The sequence below is a fragment of the Sus scrofa genome, chromosome 1 (genome assembly GCF_000003025.6).
Source record: "Sus scrofa isolate TJ Tabasco breed Duroc chromosome 1, Sscrofa11.1, whole genome shotgun sequence".
Taxonomy (NCBI): domain Eukaryota; kingdom Metazoa; phylum Chordata; class Mammalia; order Artiodactyla; family Suidae; genus Sus; species Sus scrofa.
In genome coordinates, this window is record NC_010443.5 from 127,654,780 (window position 1) to 127,678,188 (window position 23,409).

Below are 23,409 nucleotides of genomic sequence, written 5' to 3' on the forward strand. Positions count from 1 at the left end.
AACAGAAGAAGCCCTAGAAATAAGAAATACATAGTCTAGGTTATTGCTGTTTTAACAGGATCAGCTAAGCAAAATGACATACAAGGGAACCCCGATAAGGTTATCAGCAGTTTTGTCAGCAGACACTCTGCAGGCCGGAAGAGAAGGGCACAATATACTTAAAATAATGAAAGGAAAAATCCTCCAACCAAGATTACTCTACCCAGCAAGCTTCTCACTCAGATTTGAAGGAGATATCAAAAGCTTTAGGGAGTTCCCACTGTGGTACAGCAGAAATGAATCCAAATGGTATCCATAAGGATGTGGGTTCAACCCCTGGCCTTGATCAGTGGGCTGGGGATCCAGTGTTGCCATTTGCTGTGTGTAGGTTGCAGATGCGGCTTGGATCCCATGTTGCTGTGGTGTAGACCAGCAGCTGTAGCTCCAATTCAACCCGTAGCCTGGGAACTTTCCTATGCCACAGGTGTGGCCCTAAAAAGCAAAAAAAAAAAAAAAAAAAGCTTTACAGAAAAGCAAAAGCTGAAAGAATTCAGCACCACTAAACCAGCTTTACAACAAATACTAAAGGAACTTCTCTAGGGGGAAAATAAAAGGCTACAACTAGAATAAAAAAATGTTACAAATGACAAGGCTAACCAGTAAAGGCATACATATACTAAAGATTAAGAAATTATCGGAGTTCCCGTCGTGGCGCAGTGATTAACGAATCCGACTAGGAACCATGACGTTGCGGGTTCGATCCCTGCCCTTGCTCAGTGGGTTAAGGATCCGGCGTTGCTGTGAGCTGTGGTGTAGGTTGCAGATGCGGCTCAGATCCCGCATTGCTGTGGCTCTGGTGTAGGCCGGTGGCTACAGCTCCGATTTGACCCCTAGCCTGGGAACCTCCATATGCCGCAGGAGCGGCCCAAGAAATAGCAACAACAACAACAAAAAAGACAAAAAACAAAAAAAAAAAAAAAAAAAAAGAAATTATCCACACACAAATATGCTACCAAAACCAGAAATCATGAGAAAAGAAGGGTACAACTGCAGGCCACTGGGATGCACTTGCAATTAGAGAACAACAACTTAAAACAATCTTGTATATATATATAGAGATTCCTATATCAAAAACTTCATTGTAACTGCAAATCAAAAATCTACAATAGATATACACACAAATAAGAAAAAGCAATCCAAACACAATGCTAAAGAGAGTCATCAAACCACAACAGAAGAGAATAAGAAGGGAAGAAAAAAGACCAACAAAAACAAATCCAAAACAATGAATAAAATGGCAATAAAAACATACATATCAATAACTACCATAAATGTAAAGGGACTAAATGCCCCAACCAAAAGACAGAGACTGACTGAATGGATGCAAAAACAGAACCCATATATATGCTATCTTCAAGAGACCCATTTAGTTTTAGGGACACATACAAATTGAAAGCAAGAGTATGGGAGAAAATATTCCACACAAACAGAAATCCAAAGAAAGCTGGAGTAGCAATACTCCTATCAGACAAAATAGATCTTAAAGAATATTATAAGTGACAAGGGCATTATAATGATCAAATAATCAATCCAAGAAGATTTAACAACTGTAAATATATATGCACCCAACAAAGGATCATGCACCTCAATATGTAAGGCAACTGCTAACAACCTTAAAAGGAGAAATTCACAATAACACAATAATAGTGGGGGAATTTAACACTGAACTTACAGCAATGGATGGATCCAGCATTGCCATGAGCTGTGGTATAGGTCCCAGATGAAGCTCGGATCTGGCATGCTGTGGCTGTGGCATAGGCTGGCAGCTACAGCCCTGTTGACCCCTAGCTTGGGAACCTCCACATGCCACAGGTGTGGTCCTAAAAAAAAGACACCCCCCCCCAAAAAAAGAAAGGAAAATCAACAAAGAAACACAGACCTTAAATGAGGCATTAGACCAGATGGACTTAATAGATATTATTTATAGAACAATCTATCTAAAAGGAGCAAAATATGCATTCTTCTCAAGTAGTCACAGAACATTCTCTAGGAGAGATCACATTCTGGGCCATAAATCAAGCCTCAGTAAATTTAAGAAAACTGAAATCATTTTGAGCATTCTTTCAAACCACAAAGGTATATGACTGGAAATCAACAAGAAAAAAAAACTGCAAAAACCACACACACCTGGAGACTAAACAACACGCTACTAAACAACCAATGGATCACTGAAATCAAAGAGGAAATTTTAAAATAGCTACAAGCAAATGACAACAGAAACACAACAATACAAAAACTACGGGACATAGCTCAAGCAGTGCTAAGAGGGAAGTTCATAGCAATACAAGCCTACCTCAGGAAACAAGAAAAAGCTCAAATAAACAACCCAACTTTACACCTAAAACAGCTAGAGAGAAAAGAAGAGACAAAACCCAATTTTAGCAGAGGAAAGAAATCATAATGATCAGAGCAGAAATCAATGAAATAGAAACCAAGAAAACCACGGAAAAGATCAATGAAACGAAAAGCTGGTTCTTGAAAAGATCAACAAAATTGGTAAACCCTGAGCCAGACTTATCAAGAAAAAAAAGAGGATTCAAATCAATAAAATTAGAAATGAAAAAGGAGAAGTTACAATGGACATAACAGAAATACAAAGGATCATATCAGACTACTACAAGCAACTATATGCCAATAAAATAGACAACCTGGAAGAAATGGACAAATTCTTAGAAAAGCACAATCTTCCAAGACTAAACCAAGATGAAACAGAAGATGAATGGACCAATCACACGTACTGAAACTGAAACTGTGATTTTAAAAACTTCCAACAAACAAAAGTCCAGAACCAGATGCTTCACAGGCAAATTCTATCAAACATTTGGAGAAGAACTAACACCTATCCTTCTGAAACTATTCCCAAAAATTGCAGAGGAAGGAACACTCCCAAATTCATTCTCTGAGGCCAGCATCACCCTAATACCAAAACCAGACAAAGATATCATGAAGATAGAAAATTATGGGCCAGTATCACTGATGAACATAAATGCAAAAAATCCTCAACAAAATACTAGCAAACCACATCCAACAATACATTAAAAGGATTGTACATCATGATCAAGTGGGATTTATCCCAGGGATGCAAGGGTTCTTTAACATCCACAAATCAATCAGTGTGATACACCACATTAAAAAACTGAAGCATAAAAACCATATGATGGGAGTTCCGTCATGGCGCAGTGGTTAACGAATCCGACTAGGAACCATGAGGTTGCGGGTTTGATCCCTGGCCTTGCTCAGTGGGTTAAGGATCCGGCGTTGCTGTGAGCTGTGGTGTAGGTCCCAGACGCGGCTTGGATCCTGCATTGCTGTGGCTGTGGCACAGGCCGGTGCTACAGCTCCTATTAGACCCCTAGCCTGGGAACCTCCATATGCCACAGGAGCGGCCCAAGAAATGGCAAAAACAAAAAACTATATGATGCTCTCAATACCTGCAGAAAAAGCCTTTGACAAAATCCAACACCCATTTCTGGAAAAAGACTCCAGAAAGTGGGCATAGAGGCAACCTACCTTAACATAATAAAGGCCATATATGACAAACCCAGTTAACATCATTCTCAATGGTGCAAAGCTAAAAGAATTCCCAATGAGATCAGGAACAAGATAAGGATGTCTGCCTTTGCCACTACTATTCAACATAGTTTTGGAAGTCTGAGCCACAGCAATCAGAGAAGAAAAAGAAATAAAAGGAATCCAAATTGGAGAGGAAGAAGTAAAACCATCACTGTTTGCAGATGACATGATATTATACCTTGAAAATCCTAAAGTCACTACCCAAAAACTGTTAGCACTCATCAATGAATTTGATAAAGTGGCAGGGTACAAAATTAATACACAGAAATCAACTGAATTTCTAGATACTAACAATGAAATATCAGAAAGAAAAATTAGGGAAAAAATCCCATTTACAATCCCATCAAAAAGAATAAAATACCTAGGAAGAAACCTACCTAAAGAGACAAAAGACCTGTACTCTATAAGACACTGATGAAAGAAATCAAAGATGACACAGATGGAAAGATATACCATGCTCTCGGACTGGAAGAATTAGTATTGTCAAAACGCCTATTCTACCAAAGGCAATCTACAGATTCAATGCAATCCCTATCAAATTACCAAGGACATTTTCACAGACTAGGAGCAAAATATTTTACAGTTTGTTTGGAAGCACCAAAGACCCAGGATATCCAAAGACATCCTGATAAAGAAAAATGGAACTGGAGCAATCAGGTTCCCTGACTTCAGACTATACAACAAAGCTACAGTCATCAAAACCATATGGTACTGGCACAAAGACAGAAATATACATCAGTGGACCAGGACAAAAAGCCCAGAAATAAAGCCAGGCACCTAAGGTCAACTAATCTATAACAAAGGAAGCAAGAATATACAATAGAGAAAAGACAGTCCCTTCAATAAGTGGTGCTGGGAAAACTGGACAGCTACATGCAAAAGAAGGAAATTAGAACACTTCTAAGACCATACGCAAAAATAAATTCAAGATGGATTAAAGACTTAATATAAGACTGGATACTATAAAACTCTTAAAGGAAACAAAGGTCGAACACTCTCTGACATAAATCACAGCAACATCTTCTCAGATCCACCTTCTAGAGTAATGACAATAAAAACAAACGAACAAATAAAAACAAATGGGACCTAATTAAATTTAAAAATTTTTGCTCAGCAAAGGAAACCTTAAACAAAATGAAACGACAACCCATAGAATGGGAGAAAATATTTGCAAATGAAGCAACTGACAAGGGATTAATCACCAAAACATAAACTCCTCCTACAGCTCAATATCAAAAAAACAAACAACCCCATCAAAAAATGGGCAGAAGATCTAAACAGACCATTCTCCAAAAAAGATGGCCAAAATTACATGAAAATATGTTCAAATAACTCATTATTAGAGAAATGAAAATCAAAACTACTATGAGGTACTACCTTGCACCAGCCAAAATGGCCATATCAAAAAGTCTACAAATAGTAAATGCTGGAGAGGGTGTGGAGAAAAGGGAACCCTCTCACACTCTTGGTGGGAATGTAAATTGGTTCAACCACTATGAAAAACAGTGTGGAGATTCTTCAAAAGACTAAAAAAATAGAATTACCATTTGATTCAGCAATCCCACTCCTGGGCATCTATCCAAAGAAAACCATGACTTGAAAAGATACATGTACCCCAATGTTCACTGCAGCATCATATACAATAGCCAAGATATGGAATCAATCTAAATGTCCATCAGGAGGAGTAGATAAAGAAGATGTGGTAATATACACAATGGAATATTACTTAGCCATAAAAAGAAATGAAATAATGGCATTTGCAGTAACGTGGACAGATCTAGAAACTATCATACTAAATGAAGTTAGTCAAACAGTGAGACAAATATCATGTTATCACTTATATGTGGAATCTTAAAAAAGGATGCAATGAACTTTTTTGCAGAACAGACACTGACTCACAGACTTTGAAAAACTTTCCAAAGGAGACAGATTGAGGGGGGAGGGATGGGCTGGGGATTTGGGATGGAAATGCTGTAAAATTGGATTGTGATGATCATAGTACAACTGTAAATATAATTAAATTAACTGAGTTAAAAGCCAAAAAAATAAAAAATAAAAATAAATCAACACACAAAAATCAGAATCATTTCTACATACTAACAATGATCAACCCAGAAAGAAAATTAAGAAAACAATATCATTTATAACAATTAAAAGGAATAAAATATTTAGGAATAAATTTAACCAAAGACATGAAAGATTTATACACTGAAAACTATAAAACATTACTTAAAAAAAAAGATACAAATAAATAGACAATGTGTTTGTGGATTGGAAGTCTTAATGTGGTTAAAATGTCCATACTACCCAAAGTGATCTATAGAATTCAATTAATACAATCCCTAAGAAAATCCCAAGAGTATGTTTTACAGAAAATAGAAAAAAATCCTTATCTTAATATGGAAGCTCAAAGGGATTAAGAATAGCCAAAACAGGAGTTCCCGTCATGGCACAGTGGTTAACGAATCCGACTAGGAACCATGAGGTTGTGGGTTCGGTCCCTGCCCTTGCTCGGTGGGTTAACAATCCGGTGTTGCTGTGAGCTGCGGTGTAGGTTGCAGACGTGGCTCGGATGCCGCGTTACTGTGGCTCTGGCTGTGGCTACAGCTCCGATTAGACCCCTAGCCTGGGAACCTCCATATGCCGTGGGAGTGGCCCAAGAAATAGCAAAACGACAAAAAAAAAAAAAAAGAATAGCCAAAATAATCTTTAAAATGAAGAACAAAATTGGGGGCCTCATACTTCCTGATTTCAAAACATACTAAGTAATCACAACAGTGTGGTATTAACATACAGACAGACATGAAAGACCAATGGAACAAAACAGAGAGCCAATAAATCAACTCTCATGTACATGGTCAAATGATATTCAGCAAGGATACCAAGACCAGAAAATGGGGAAAGGACTGTCTCTTCAACAAACGGTGCTGGGAAAACTGGATATCCAAATGCAAAAGAATAGAGCTGGGGGAGTTCCCATCATGGCTCAATGGTAATGAACCCAACTAGTATCCATAAGGATGCAGGTTTGATCCCTGGCCTCACTCAGTGGGTTAAAGGATATGGCATTGCCATGAGCTATTGTGTGGGTCACAGATGTGGCTCAGATCCTACATTGCTGTGGTGTAGGCCAGCAGCTATAGCTCCAATTTGATCCCTAGCCATGGATCGTCCACATGCCAAAGGTGCAGTACTAAAAAGGGGGGAAAAAAAAAAAAAAGAATAGAGCTGGAAAGTAACCTTAAATTAACTTAAAGTAGGTTAAAGACCTACACAGAACACTTGAAACTATTAATAAAATACAGAAGAAAACAAAAGGGGAAAGCTTCAGGATACTGAATTTAGCAATGATTTCTTGGATATATATATCACCAAAAGCAAAAATAGTGAGGAGTTCCTGTTGTGGCTCGGTGGTTAATGAACCTGACTAGTATCCATTAGAACGCAGGTTTGAACCCTGGTACCACTCAGTGGGTTGAGGGCCCAGCATTGCCATGAGCTGTGGTATAGGTTGCAGACGAGGCTCAGATCCTGTGTTGCTGTAGCTGGGGTGTAGGCCAGCAGCTACAATTCCAATTCGACCCCTAGCCTGGGAACTTCCATATGCCACAGGTAAGGCCCTAAAAAGAAAAAAAAGATAAAAATAGGCAAACACTTGAATATACAGTTCTCCAAAGAAAATATACAAATGGCCAACAAACATATAAAAAGATGTTCAACATCACTAATCTTTAGAGAAATGCAAATCAAAACCACAATGAGATATTATCTCACACAAAAGAACAGACAAGTACTGATGCATATAAAGAGAAATTAGAATCATGGTGCACCACAGGGATGTAAAATGGTTTGGCTGCTATGGAAAAAGAGTAGAGAGGTTTCTCAAAAAATTAAAAAATAGGAGTTCCTGTTGTGGCTCAGCGGTTAAAGGACCTGACTAGTATCCTTGAGGACAATGGGTCCGATTCCTGACCTCATTCAGTGGGTTAAGGATCCAGCGATGCCATGAGCTGTGGTATAGGTTTCAAATGCGGCTCGGATCCTGTGTTGCTGTGGCTGTGGTGTAAGCCAGCGGCTACAGCTCTAATTTGACTCCTAGCCTGGGAACCTCCATATGCCATGGGTATGGCCCTAAAATGACAAAACAAACAAACAAACAAACAAACAAACAAAAAGAATTATGAGATGATCCATCCATCAAAATCCCCCTTCTGGGTATATATCCAAAAGAATTCAAAGCAGGATCTTGAAGAGATATATGCATCCCATTTGTTTGCTGCAGCATTATTCACAATAGCCAAGAGGTAGAAATAACCCAAATGTCCTTCAACAGAATGGAATAAAGAAAATGTGGTATATATATTCAACAGAATATTATGCAGCCTGTAAAAATAAAGGAGATCCTTCATGTGCTAGAATATGGATGAACATTGAGGATATTACGCTAAGTGAAATAAACCAGTCACAAAATGACAAATACTGCATGATTTCCCTCATATGAAATATCTAAAGTAGAAAAAAAAATCACAGAAATAAAAAGTAGAAAGATGGTTGCCAAGGTCTAGGAGAAGGAGAAAAGAGGAATGAATGTTTAATGGGCACAGTTTCAGTTTTGCAAGATGAAGAACTTCTAGAGGAGTTCCCTGGTGGCCTAGAAGTTAAGGGTTTGGTGTTGTCATTGATGTGGCTTGAGTTTGACCCCTGGCCTGGGGGAAAAAGTGCCTGTAGGCATAGCCAAAAAAAGTGCCTGCAGCATGTGGAAATCCACTGCACAATAATGTGAATATACCTAACACTACTGAAATGTGTACAGATAAATAGTTAAGATGGTTAACTTAATGTTACATCTTTACAACCACAACTAAAAATAAAGAAAAAACATGCATTTGGGGCTTTTACTGCCCTCCAAAGCAAAACGCAAAGCAGTGCCCTTTATTCTTTATACCTTAACACTATTAGCAACCTTTTCTTATTAAAGAAGTATGGGAGTTCCCTATTGGCCTAGTGGGTTGGAGACTCAGGTGTTGTCACTGCTATGGCTCAGGTTTGATCCCTGGCCTGGGAATTTCTGCATGCTGCAGGCTAGGCCAAAAAAAAAAAAAAATTAATAAAGAAGAGTGAACTATGGAAAATCACATTTCCCACTGCCACTCAATGACCCTATCTCTACTGACCCTAGAATCATCACCCTAAATAATTTTTAAATACATGTTAGAAATAAACTAGAATTGATTAAGTGTGAAAAAGGAAATGAAGAGGGGAAATTCTATGAAAAAGAAAACATACTTAAACATAGCCTCTACAGACTATGAAACTCAAGAAGCAAAAATCAACATACATTACACATCATGTTCCCAATTTAATATATACTAATAAAGAGATTATGTCTAGGAAGAAGGCACTGAGTAAATTCTGATGTAAAATACATATATTAAAAGTAGCAGATGCAAAAAGAGGGTAACCAAACAATGTAAGTGAGAAGGTGGGGAAGCCCTCTAAACCCTGAACAAATACGTAAAAATAAACAGAGCTTCGGTGAGCCTCACCAGCAAGTTAGTCTCATCAATACGATAACATGAGTAATTCAGGTTGGAATATATTCACTTTAACCAGAAATAACCTCCCAGATGGAGAGAACAGACATGGACTAAAAGAAAGTGAACCTCTTTATAGACAGGGAACCTGGAAGCTAGAACCCTTCAGGATAGGATAGCAACTAGCAACCTGGAACACTTAAGCAAAGTAGTACAAAATAAGACCTATTACTTCTCTTTGACAATCAGATGTCTAACGTATACACTCCAATAGAAAGCTCATAGTAATTCAGGGTCTAACTATTTGGCACATGGATACCTACCTGATGGTGGTGAGAAGAGGAATCTTTGAAGATATACAGCTGCTGTCAAAGATTCTGTAAAATAAAGAGCAAGATTAAAGAAGCACACTTTTTTATTGTTTTTTGAAAAATTTCTGAAATATTATCAGTGTATTTAACAAGTTTTTCATTGGTTCCTGATATGAAATAATATTTTAAAATATATAGGCTCAGGCTCTAACAAATCTCAGCTAATATATTTAATAAAAGTTACAAGGAATATTATAAAATTCAGTGCTTATACCTTAGTGTGGGAATGATTTAAACACTATTACTCCAAACTTAAATACACATTCTAAAGTGATAATCTGGACTCTAAAACTAAATTCAGATTCACAGTAACACAGGTTGTACATAAGGGCTATAGTCTGAAAAATGCACAAATAACCTAAAAAGTGAATGCATATATAGAGAGCAATTTCCCTAAGAGACTGATCAGCTGAGGGCATGATAGTGTCACTTTAGGTAATGGCAAGAATAACCCGGGCAGCAACCAAGGGGAGGAGTTCTTGTGGAGCAATGGGAGGAATCCAGAAGCTTCCTTTCTGCATGGTACTGCTCTGGCAGAAACTAACCCTATTATTACCACCTTCCCCTTCTCCTTGTGCCTAGCTATTCCTTTGCAATTTCTTGGTACTAGAGCTTATTAATTAATCAGATTACTAGAAAGCCAAATCATTAACAGCTAATGTAATAAGAGTTAACCCTGCAGTGCAAATGAACAAGAATGGGAAAAATAAGAAGCTCTTAAGACAAAATTTCATGGGTGGAAAGGGGACACTGAGGTGCCAACATCTGGTGACTAAATCTCTTAATGTACTACTTGGTAATGCTCACAGATATTACTAGAAATTAACTGGGCACCTATCATACATATAGACCGTGTTCCTTCCAATAAATGAGACTAAATAGAAATTAGGTGCCTTTCTAGAGCCTGGCCCACAGTATACATTCACAGACACTTGTTGAATGAACAATGAATGAGTTCCAAAATCACTTAAGGAAAAAGTCATGAACTGAGAAATGCTTGCAATGTTAAGCAAAGTCAGGGATTTTAGAAGAGAACAAAATCATTTCCTTTGTTATTGCGTTAACATTCTCCACATCTTTTTTACTTGGCATTATTTCTATTTTTGTTCAATTGGTTTACATTACATTTTAAAATCCATTTTTAGGAAGTAGCTACAGAAAGGTACCAAGGCTAAAACCATAAAATTTTACCCAGTAGTTTGTGTAGAAACCCAAATTTTGCTATCTTTACTGGCTACCCATGGCTCTGCAACTTCAACTCAGCACTTCACTTGCAAGGTAGATCCCACTATCCCCATTATAAGAGCTTCTCCTTAGGCTAAAATTATCTCACTTCCAACATATCACAAGACTTCTTTCATTGGAATTTCAGTGCTAAAAGGAAAGCCTGACATCAACTCCCTGGGGTAGCTACAGACCACCCTTACCAATCTCAAGGAAATTTACAGATCCCCAAATTGCTGAAAAGCCATTGAATACAAGGCATTGATCTTTGGGAGCCAAGATACAGCTACAAAACAACAATGCTAGTGATTTAATAAGGAGCAATAATAAACAAAGCTACTGGCTACCAAAGTAACAAACACTCTAAATTCTTTAACAACCTATTTTTGTCTTCCCAATTTACCTTAGCTTACAATCCGCACATGTGGTTACTACTCTGTTACCAGTAAGAGGTGAAAAATAGGCAGAAGCAATGCTTTTTGTGTGTTCAGTCAAAGAGATCAAAGGCTGGCTTCTACTGGGATTCAGGCGCCTTGCATCATAAATATGAATATCCCTGTAATGAATGGGAGGAATAATTCTCAGTGTTGCCACAGTACACAGAATGAACAATAGTGCTTAACATAAATTAGACACTCAAATCCTTACTACACTGAAGAACAATTAAGATCGAACATGTTAATCTTCTGTATTAATTTTTAAAACAATAGTATAGATTTTTTTTAATTTTATTTTATGACTGCACCCACAGCATATGAAAATTCTCAGGCCAGGGATTGAATCCAAGCCACAACTGTGACCTATGCTGTAGCTGCAGCAATGCCAGATCCTTTAACTCAGTGCACTGGGCTGGGGATCAAACCCACACCTCAGCAGTGACCCAAGCCACTGTAGCCAGATTCTTAACCCACTGTGCCACAGCAGGAACTCCAGACTTTTAAAAACTATAAATGTTCCAAAATTATAGCATATATATGTAACCATGTGGGTGTAGAGAGGTATGATTCTAGCTGGCTTTCTAATTTCTCCAAGAAAAGACTTAAAACAGACTAAGAAATTATAGGTCACATAAAACTTTTATTTCTTTTACAAATTTTCTTCTCAAAAGACTAGAAGTAAATAAATGAAGTCAAGGAAAACAAAAATGTATATTTGTTTCAATACTTTCATTATTTATTAAGTCCAAAAGAATCGCTCATAAAAAAAAAACACGCACTAAAACAAACAAACAAACAAACAAAAAACCTCCTCAGTCAGTGTAGAAAGGAAAATTATTTGGTCTGTGTCACCAAAAAAAAGTCAGTTTGACAACCAAGCTAAAACATTACTTCTAACATTAAAAATGTTAAATCCTTAAAAGGCCTAAATCATAAAATGTTACGAGGAACGTACCTTAATCCCGCAGTGATAAAATACTGTCTATGCACTGGGTGGACATGAACAGTTCTTATTTTGCTCAAAGAAGAATTGATAAGTTTCTCATAAGAAGTTCCAGGCGTCCGTCTATCCACTAGAGACATACTTCCATCCCAGTGACCTACTATTAAAGTAGAGGCATCTTCTGCCAAGAAGTCAAAAGAGGAAAAGCTACTTCCTTCACCTCTATACACCTAAGGATATAAATAACAATCAACTTTAACACTCTTCTTTTAGAGAAAGCCAATGCGTAAATTTTTTGTTAAAAGAGTAACAAAACCCAAATATCTTTCTTCATTCTCCCATCCATCCCCACATGAAGCATAGGGCAAAATGATCATCCCCTTTTACAGAGATGGAAACTAAGGCACTGATCAGCTGTGAGACTCACCTACAATCAATCAGAAGTCCCATCCACCCATGCAGGGGCTATATTCCAAATCTCTTAAATCCAATCAACCTCAATTACAGATCTACCCTGTGAAACTTAGCAGGAAATGGACTGAATCTGAAGTCTATCCAACTGAAATACCTTAACATACCAAGTTACTTTGCCATCTAAATCCAAGGTATATGGCTTGAATGCTCACCTACTCTTAGTGGAAGTATAAATAGAACATTTTTATAGCAATCAGGATACATCTACCAAAACACTTAATACTTATATATACCCTTAGATCCAATAATTTCACGAAGATATATATAAGAATGCTTACTGCAAGACTGATTATAACAGCAATAAAAAGCAACCTAAATGTCCACCAAAAAAGACCTGGTTAAATCATGATGGTACATCTTTGTTTTGTTTTGTGTTCTTTTCTTTTTAGGGCTTCACCTGCAGCATATGGAAGTTCCCAGGCTAGGGGTCAAATAGGAGCTACAGCTGCCAGTCTACACCACAGCCACATTCTGCAAACTACACCACAGCTCACAGCAACACCAGATCCCCAACCCACTGAGCAAGGCCGGGAATCAAACCCTCATCCTCACGGATATTAGTTGGATTCATTTCTGTTGCGCCACAACAGGAACTCCAGCACATCTTTACTTTACTTTGAAATACCATGAAATGCTAAAAAGAGTAAGGCAGATTTGTACTACTAACTGCCCAAGATATACTAATAAATGAAAAAAGTAAGTTGCAAATAAAGTATGTATATAGTGTGAACCCATTAATACAAAGAAAAAAATCTGTGTCTATATATTTTTAAATATGTGTGTACTTTCTGGAAGCACACTGAGAAATAAAGGTTACTTCTGGAGAGTAGGAATGGAGAAAGGGCAGATTTACTTTGAACACCTTATTTATTGTAAATATTTCATCATGAGCATGTATTGTTATAATTTTTAATCAAAATCCACAATATTATCACTTTGCACTCAGTGCCCACACATATAAGTAATAAAAAATTAAAAACTGAGTGTATATATATGTATGACTGGGTCACTTTTCTGCCCAAGGAAATTGGTACAACATTGTAAATCAACTATAATAAAAAAAATTTTTTTTAAATAAATGTTGGAGAGCATGTCAGTAGTCAAGAAAGAATGACCACAATTGTTATCACTGAATCATGAATTTCTGATTTTTAGTTTTATAACAAGTATTATTATTATCTGAGATTAACGAATTAATATAATAAAGGCATTCCAACCCCCACATACCAAAGAAAGCCCAAAGTACACAAACGAAATATTAGATATCCAATCACTATATTAAAATGGTGGCATTCCCACTGTGGCTCAGTGGGTTAAGAACCCAATTAGTGTCCATGAAGACTCAAATTTGATCCCTGGCCTCTCTCAGTGGGTTAAGAATCCAACATTGCAAGCTTCGGTGTAGGTCACAGATGCGGCCTGGATCTCACATGGCTGTGGCTGTGGCGTAGGCCAGCAGCTATAGCTCCCTTTCAACCCCTAGCTCAGGAAATTCCATATGCAACAGATGTGGCCCTGAAAAAGTAAAATAAAATAAAATGGTTAAGTACAGGGGCTCTGGAGTCAGACAGACCCAAGTGAAAATTCTAGTTCTGCCATTTACGTCTTTGAGCAAGATAATAAACCTCTTTACCTCAGTTTTTTCAAAGAGAGAGAAAGAAAGGTGAGAGAAAGGGAGGAAGAGAAAAAGGAGAGAGAAAGAAAGAGAAAGGAAGGAAGAGAGGAAGAAAGGAAGGGAGGTAGGGAGGGAGGAAGGAAGAGAGAAAGAAAGGGAAAGGAAGGAAGGAAGAAGGCAATGAGAAAGGCAAAGATGAGAAAGGAAGGAAGGAAGAGAAAGAGAGAAAGAAAGCAAGAAAGATGGACCAAGGGAGAGGGAAAGAAAGAAAGCTCAAAAACTATTAGCTCTCAAACAGAGAGAAAAAGACTCCTCAATTGTAAGAAAGATCATTTTAGGAATTCAGTGAAGATCAAAACAAAAGGAGCTACGTATTATATTCTAACTATTAAAACAATTATTTTAAAACTCTTTTATAAGTAATTATGAATCATCTGCACATAGACTAGTAGAATAACTACAAAGACATCAGAACATGTTAATTTTGAGTAATGGCTTATGCAAAAAATTAAGGCATAAAATTAGTCATCAATTATTATTTAGGCTAAGTCATAATCAGTGATGATACCTTGTTTTCTTCATTGTCTACCACATATAAACTGCCCTTACACTAGGACCTCTAAAAACTTTAAAGTCCTTTTAGAAATAAGATAAAGGACATGTACATCATCTTAAATTTCACAAAGATTAAAATTCATATTAAAAAAAAAAAGAGTGTGAGAAGTTCCTGTGGTGGCACTGTGGTAACAAACCTGACCAGTATCAATGAGGACACAGGTTCAATCCCTGGCCTTGCCCAGTGTTTAAGGATCCTGCGCTGCCATGTGCAGTGGTGTAGGTCACAGACGCAGCTCAGATCTGGCATTGCTGTAGCTGTGGCATAGGCCAGCAGCTACAGTTCCATTTTAGCCTCTAGCCTGGAAACTTCCACATGCCATGGGTGCGGCCCTAAAAAGATAAAAAAATAAAAACTTTAAAAGTCCCATTTGAAATAAGATAAAGGATGAAAATCTACATCTACATCATCCTAAATTTCACAAAAAATAAAATCCACATTAAAAAAAGAGTTTGGAGTTCCCATAGTGGCTCAGTAGAAACAAATCTGACTAGTATCCATGAGGTCACAAGTTCGAGCGTGGCCTTACTCAGTGGGCTAAGGATCTGGCATTGCTATGAGCTGCGGTGTAGGTTGCAGATGCGCCTAGGATCTGGTGTTGCTTTGGCTGTGGCAAAGGCCAGCAGCTATAGCTCCAATTCAACCCCTAGCTTGGGAACTTCCACATGCCACAGGTGTGGCCCTAAAAAGACAAAAATAAATAAAATAAATAAATAAATAAATTTTTAAAAAATTAAAAAAGAGTTTGAGGAGTTCCTGCTGTAGTTCAGTGGGTTAAGAATCCAGCATTGCCACAGTCGTGGCATAGGTCACAGCTGCAGCTCCGATTCAATGCCTAGCCTGGGAACTTCCACATGCTAAATAACTTGCCAATGTCACATAAATAATAACAGATGGGATTCGAACTTAGTGTAGTTCTAAAGTCCCTATTCTAAATAATCTTACCCAGTCTGACAGTATGATCATCATTCATGTGGAACTTCAAAAAGGATCCAGAATATCACCTGAGGTCAATATGTAAACACATTAACATTTACCTCGTCAAAAATAGCCCTGGAAAAATCTCCACAGCGTACTGTGCCATCATAGCTCAGTGATAGTATGTGAGCCGGATTGGCAGGTGAGAAGTAAAGACAGCTAACTGGTTGACTATGGGGCTGAAAAACATAAATTCCATCTTCTTTAGGTTGGTGAGTCTGGAAAAGAGTTGGGGGTGAGGAGAGAGATCAAAACTGGTGAAAAGTAGTAATTTTCTATGTCATTAAGCTGTGTGTGTCTATATTACAGCAGTCTTTTCTTAATCTATAATTGTATCCTTCCATTTAGAAAGTCAAAACTCAAACTTTATACTCCCACTGAGTTATTTTTTCCTAGTTTTCAATACAACAGAATTAAGTCACATTTATTTTAATAGTTTGCAGGTTTTTGCAACTAGCAATCTAATTTTTTCATAATACGGAGGGAGAAAACTATTGCTTATTATGACTTCAGTTCATGAAATCCTCAGGAAGTGCAGAATTTACTTTTTATTTCACACACAGTATAATTCCTTACTACCAAAACTTGTATCAATGCCACTCCCACTTTGCTTCCTATGAATGTTTCCATACAGTATTTTTTTTTTTTTTTTTTTTTTTGGCCACCCAGCAGCATATGGAGTTGCCAGGCCAGGGATCATATCCGAACCACAGTTGTGACCTGTACCTGATGTTTTAACCTGCTGTGCTAGTCCGGGATCGAATCTGCATCCCAGTGCTCCAGAGACACAGCCAATCCCATTGAGCCACAGCAGGGACTCCAGCACAATTTTTTTTTTTTTTTTTTTTGTCTTTTTAAGGCTTCGCCCTTGGCATATGGAGGTTCCCAGGCTAGGGGTTGAATTGGAGCTACTGCTGCTGGTCTATACCATAGCCACAGGAACACCAGATCCAAGCCACGTCTATGACCTACACCACAGCTTACGGCAATAGCAGGTCATTAACCCACTGAGCAAGGACAGGGATCCAACCTGCGTCCTCATGGATATTAGTCAGATTTGTTTCCGCTAAGCCATGACAGGAACTCCTTCAGCACTATTTTAATAAGCTGTTTGGAATCCTATAAAATTGGATTGTGATGGTCATTGTACAACTATAAATATAATAAATTCATTGAGTAATTAAAAATAAATAAATACGAAAAAAAAGCTGTTTGGTCCTGGAACAAATTGATAGTTTTAAAATATTTTATCCCCTAAACAGCCCATGAAAAATGCATGTATTTGAATTTCTGTAATAATATTACTACCTCTAAGGATTATCCTTTCCACAACTGGATTACCAATTCCTAAATCATCACTTTTCGGATTTGTATAAGTTATATTCCTATACCATGTGTCATATTATGAATCAGAACAGCTATCATCTCCAAATTTGGCTTAGTCTGTTCAGAAATAATCAAACATTTTTGTTTTCTTCTTTTTTATTTGTTCTTAAGGAGACAATTTTTTGAAGGAAAGAAAAATGAAAAAGAAGGAAAAAAATTACAATCATACAAACTGCTCCTCCTACCCAGAGCTAGCCACTGTTAACATTTTGGCATATTTGTCTGTGGCATATATTTTTTTAGAAAAACAAAATTCTCCATTGTTACAAAGAACTCAGGGAGTTCCTGTCATGGGTCAGTGGTTAACGAATCCGACTAAGAACCATGAGGTTGCAGGTTCGATCCCTGGCTCGCTCAGCAGGTTAAGGATCTGGCATTGCCATGAGCTGTGGTGTAGGTCACAGACATGGCTCGGATCCCACGTTGCTGTGGCTGTGGCATAGGCCAGCAGCTGTAGCTCCAATTAGACCCCTAGCCTGGGAACCTCCATAAGCTGCAGGTATGGCCCTAAAAAGACAGAAAAGACAAAATAAATAAATAAATAAGCAGTTGTAATCATTAGGCTTTATTTAGCAATATACGCCTCAACCTTAGACAGTTTCTATTGATTGAGAACATTTCACTCCTACCTTTCTCCATTTCTAGATTGTGTTACATTATATTTCTTTTGTCCAGGTTGACTGACAACATTCACATCCAGTGCTTTTTTTGGGGAAGTGGGGTGGAGAGGCTTGCTGTGGGATCTCAGTTCCCACAGCAGGGACTGAATCTGAGCCACAGCAGTGAAAGTCTTAACCACTGGACCACTGGGGAACTCCCTCACATCCAGTTCTATAACCATAATTCATATGATTGTTCAATATCAGTTCTGCATTTAAATGGATTTGATACTCAACACTTTTTCTGTCAAGTGTCTCCATTCCTGAATTCTTAATTTTGATTTACTCTTAACTGGCTGAGATTTATCAAGTAGTTTTTTCCAGATGAATCTTAGGTCTTAAATTTCTTGAGTTTTTTTCACATGTGAAAATACCTAGCTGCTGCCTTTACATCAGAATAATATCTTGAACTGGGTATATATTCCAGGCTACATTTCCTTCTCTCTGAACTTTGTAGACATTACATGAGATGTTGCTGTAGGAAACTGAGGCAGGAGTTCCCATCATGGTTCAGCGGTAACAAATCTGACTAGTATCCATGAGAACGCGGCTTTGATCCCTGACCTTACTCGGTGGGTTAAGGGTACGGCAGTAGAGTGAGCTGTGGTGTAGATTGCAGATTCGGCTCAGATCCTGAGTTGCTGTGGCTGTGGCGTAGGCTGGCAGCTGCAGCTGCAGCTGCAGCTTGAATTCAACCCCTAGCCTGGGAACTTCCATATGCCTCAGGTGAACCCCTAAAAAGACAAAATAAAAAAATAGAAAAGTGAGGCAAACCTGGATTTTTCCCTTGAATATGATCTGTTTGTGCTGCCTGAAGAATTCTTTATCCTTTAAGTTCCAAATTTTCCTAGAACCGTCAACCTGCCAATTCAATTCTGTCTTTTCAGAAAAATTATCTTTGAATACATTTTCTGTTCCATTTGTTGGGTCATCTTTGACAGTCTTTCCTTTTCTGTTGGCTTATCTCTTTAAGCTTTTTTTCATCTGTGCTTGAGATTACCTCAAATCTTTCATGTCTATAATTTCATTTTCAGCAATGTCTACTCTGTTCCTTGCTTTTGTCTAATCTATTAGTTTCATTGATTTTCAATTTTTTTCCTTAGTTCTGCAATCTTTTTTCATTTCATTCTATTGTATTATTACCTTATTTTTAAAATTTTTTTTTATTTTTTATTTTTTGTCCTTTTGCCATTTCTAGGGCCGCTCCCGAGGCATATGGAGGTTCCCAGGCTAAGGGTCAAATCGGAACTGTAGCTGCCGGCCTACGCCACAGCCACAGCAACGTGCGATCCAAGCTGCATCTGCAACCTACACCACAGCTCATAGCAACACCAGATCCTTAACCCACTGAGCAAGGCCAGGGATCGAACCCACAACCTCATGGTTCCTAGTCAAATTCGTTAACCACTGAGCCACGACGAGAACTCCCCATTATTACCTTATTTTTGAGTCTTATTTTACAAATCAATGTGGTTATTAACTTGCTCTATGGCGGCACTATCCAAAAGAACTTTTTTATAAACATGTGTTAATTACAACATTACATAAAAGAAGAATAAAAGCCTGTTGTGGCTCATCAGTAACAAACCCGATTAGTATCTGTGAAGATATGATTTGATCCCTGGCCTCGCTCAGTGGGTTAAGGATCCTGTGTTGCCATATCTGTGGTGTAGGTCACAGACACGGCTCAGATCCCATGCTACTGTGGTGGAGGCCAGCAGCTACAGCTCTGATTCAACTCCTAGCCTGGGAACTTCCATATGCTGCAGGTGAGGCCCTAAAAAGGCAAAACAAAACAAAAGGCCCCCTACAGGCTACCTAAGCAAAAGAACTTTCTGAGAAGACAAAATTTACATTATGCACTTTCCAATATGGTATCCACTAGTCACATACGGCTATTAAGCACTTGAAGTGTGCCTCGTTAACTGAAGAACCAAATTTTCTATTTTCATTAATTTTGAAATACCCACACACCTAAGGTCAATTAACCTTCAGCAAAGGAAGCAAGAACATAGAATGGGGAATAGAGAGCCTCTTCAGCAAGAAGTGCTGGGACAGTTGGACAGCCTCGTGTAAATCAATGACGTTATTAGAACACACTCTCTCACCATGCACAAAAACTCAAAATAGCTTAAAGACTTAACCATAAAACATGACACCATAAAACTCCTAAAAGAAATCACAGGCAAAATACTCTCCAACATAAATTGTACCAACATTTCTTTAGGTCAGTTTCCCAAGGCAGTAGAAATAAAAACAAAAAATAAACAAATGGAACCTAACCAAACTTACAAGATTTTTTTTATTCTTGGCCACACCCACAGCATGCAGAAATTCCTAAGCCAGGGCTCAAATCCGAGCCACAGTAGTGACAATGCCAAATCTTTGAACTCTAGGCCACCAGAGAAATCCTAAGCTTACAAGCTTTTGTATAGCAAGGGAAACCATAAATGAAACAAAAAGACAACCTACAGAATGGGAGAAAATATTTGCAAATGATGTGACTGTAAAGGGCTTAACTTTTAAAATATGCAATGGCGGGGAGTTCCCGTCGTGGCGAAGTGGTTAACAAATCCGACTAGGAACCATGAGGTCGCGGGTTCGGTCCCTGCCCTTGCTCAGTGGGTTAACGATCCGATCCGGCGTTGCCATGAGCTGTGGTGTAGGTTGCAGACGCGGCTCGGATCCCGCGTTGCTGTGGCTCTGGCGTAGGCTGGTGGCTACAGCTCCGATTCAACCCCTAGCCTGGGAACCTCCATATGCTGCGGAAGCGGCCCAAGAGATAGCAACAACAACAACAAAAGACAAAAAGACAAAAAAAAAAAAAAAAAAAAAAAAAAAAAAAGCAATGGCTCATACAACTCAAAAACATAAAAACAAATGACGCAATTGAAAAATGGGCAGAAGACCTAAACAGAAATTTCTCCAAAGAAAACATACAGATGGTCAATAGGCACATGAAAAAAATGCTGAACATCACTAATTATTTGAGAAATGCAAATCAAAACTACAATGAAGTGTCACCTCACAACAGTCTGAATGACCATCATTAATAAGTCTACCAGGAGTTCCTGTCATGGCTCTGCACATTACGAATCAGACCAGTATCCGTGAGGATGCACGTTTGATTAGGGGAAGAATGGAGTGGGAGGTTGGGGTTAGCAGATGTAAGCTATTATACATGAAGGGAATAATCAACAAGATTCTACTGGGAGTTCTGGTCATGGCTCAGCAGAAACAAATTTGACTAGGATCCATGAGGACTCAGGTTCGATCCCTGATCTTGCTCAGTAGGTTAAGGATCCAGCATTGCCGTGAGCTATGGTGTAGATCGCAGACGAGGCTCAGATCTGACGTTGCTGTGGCTGTGGTGTAGGCTAGCAGCTACAGCTCCAATTTGACCCCTGCCTGGGAACCTCCATATGCTGTGGGGGTAGCCCTAGAAAGCAAAAAGAAAAAAAAAATTCTACTGTATAGCACAGAGAACTATATTCAATGTGCTATGATAAACCATAATGGAAATGATTATTTTTTAAAAGACTGTGCATATATATAGATAATTGAATCATTTTGCCATAAAGCAGAAATTAACACAACACTGTAAATCAACTATGCTTCAATAAAAAATTAAATAAAATTTAAAAATAAAAATAAATACAGGTATCTCCTGCTTTTCGAAAGTTCACTTTACGCCACTTCAGTTTTACAAAACTCCCACATCAGTACCTGCTTTCACTAACTAAGGGAAATCCAAAGAGGATTTTTGTTTTTATAAGAAAAGGTGAAAAATGAAAATAGCGTTCAGCATTTGTTTTACAGGACGTTGTTATAGAGGCAGCACATCCCAAGCAGCTGAGTGGCACCACCAAGCTCCTTCTCAGGGAACTATACTCAGCATCTCAGCATGAAGCCACTATAGCTGTGAACTGTGCCTGTGAACATCTGTACTTTATCTTGATTTATTTTATTCATCCACTAGCAAGATACCTTAAGGTAACTGCTTCTTGCTTTACGCCATTTCAGTTTACAATAGGTTTCGTAGGAACACTCTACTTTTGGACAGGGAGGGAAACCTGTAGTCTCATATGACCCAGTAGCTATTGTGCTGAACAGTACGGTACTGGAGCAACTGAGATGAAGTTCTTTACGTTTCTTATGTTTTTCTTCTAGGTCTGTTATTGATGCTAAGTTCTTTTGTTGTTTTTGCAGTAATGTTGGTCTGATTGCCATGTCATTTTTTTTTTCATTTTTATCATGCTTGAATTACTTGGCTCATGCTAGTTGCTCTGACATAATACTATCTTAACTCTTTCTCCCACTATCTGATACAAGTTCATTTTTTCCTCAGAAAAGGACAGGATTTTCTGTAGATAGGAGGAAAGATTGGGGCAGAAGGGAGGTGGACAATTATTTCAGCTGAAACAGTGTGCTATATTTGTTGGAATTCCTAGACTCTGAGATTTCATTCATTATTTTATACCAGGATTCATACTACCTACTTGGTAGAGTTGGGAGAAGAGGCTTATCCCACTCCCCAAAACCAAGAAAATTTTCTTTGCAGAGAATTAGTCCTACTCTACACTTTCCACAATTCCCCTGTTTTCAGCTACCTTCCACCAGCATCCATTTCCCTATTCCTCACACAAAAAAGGAAAAATCTAAAATATCCATTCAATGGGATGAGTGCCCTTAAAAAGTCACTCACTTCAGAATACAACTTGCTTACCCTCTGATCTCTGCCACATGAGGATATAATAAGAAGTGGGGGATAGGAGTTCCTGTTGTGGCTCAGTGGTAACAAATCTGACTAGTATCCATGAGGTCATGGGTTTGATCCCTTGCTCAGTGGGTTAAGGATCTGGCATTGCCATGAGCTGTGGTGCAGGTCGAACACATAGCTCGGATCCTGCATTGCTGTGGCCGTGGAGTAGGCTAGCCCCTGTAGCTTTGATCCAACCCCTAGCCTGGGAACTTGCATATTCCATGGGTGCGGCCCTTTAAAAAAAAAAGAGTCATGGACAGTCTGCAGCCCAGAAAAGAGTTCTCACCAGGACCCAACCACACTGGCAAACTGATCTTGGACTTCCAGCCTCCAGAATCATGAGAAATAAATTTCTCCTGTCTATAAGGCACCCAGTCTGCCGTATTCTATTACAGCGACCCAAACCAATTAAGCACCTCGAAAGGACTTGCTCTGGGATCCAAAGCTTTCAATGCCTCACCATCTCCAGTGACTAAAAGAAATTGCCCTGCTTATTGTTTAAAAAAAAAAAAAAAAAACTGTATAAAAGAATAGAACATCATGGAGTTCCCGTGGTGGCTCAGTGGTTAACGAATCCGATTAGGAACCATGAGGTTGCAGGTTCGATCCCTGGCCTTGCTAAGTGGGTTAAGATCTGGCATTGCCATAAGCTGTGGTGTCGGTTGCAGACTCGGCTCGGATCCTGTGTTTCTGTGGCTCTGGCATAGGCTGGCGGCTATAGCCCTGATTAGACCCCTAGCCTGGGAACCTCCATATGCTGCGGGAGTGGCCCTAGAAAAGGCAAAAAGACACACACAC

The 23,409-nt window shown here is 38.5% G+C and overlaps 1 protein-coding gene across 7 annotated transcripts in view; it reads right to left on the reverse strand.

Annotated features, from left to right (window-relative positions):
- Positions 1-23,409, reverse strand: part of WDR76 (WD repeat domain 76) — an 89,593-nt gene that overhangs the window by 3,015 nt on the left and 63,169 nt on the right. For 6 of the 7 annotated variants that reach the window (XM_021096581.1, XM_003121544.4, XM_021096554.1 and 3 more), the window contains 4 exons: positions 15,864-16,022; positions 12,134-12,351; positions 11,145-11,297; positions 9,470-9,523 (listed from right to left, as the gene is read on the reverse strand). In XM_021096581.1, coding sequence (XP_020952240.1) covers positions 9,470-9,523; positions 11,145-11,297; positions 12,134-12,351; positions 15,864-16,022 — 584 coding nt within the window. The remainder of the gene's footprint in view (positions 1-9,469; positions 9,524-11,144; positions 11,298-12,133; positions 12,352-15,863; positions 16,023-23,409) is intronic. The other variant, XM_021096582.1, reaches the window with a different exon arrangement.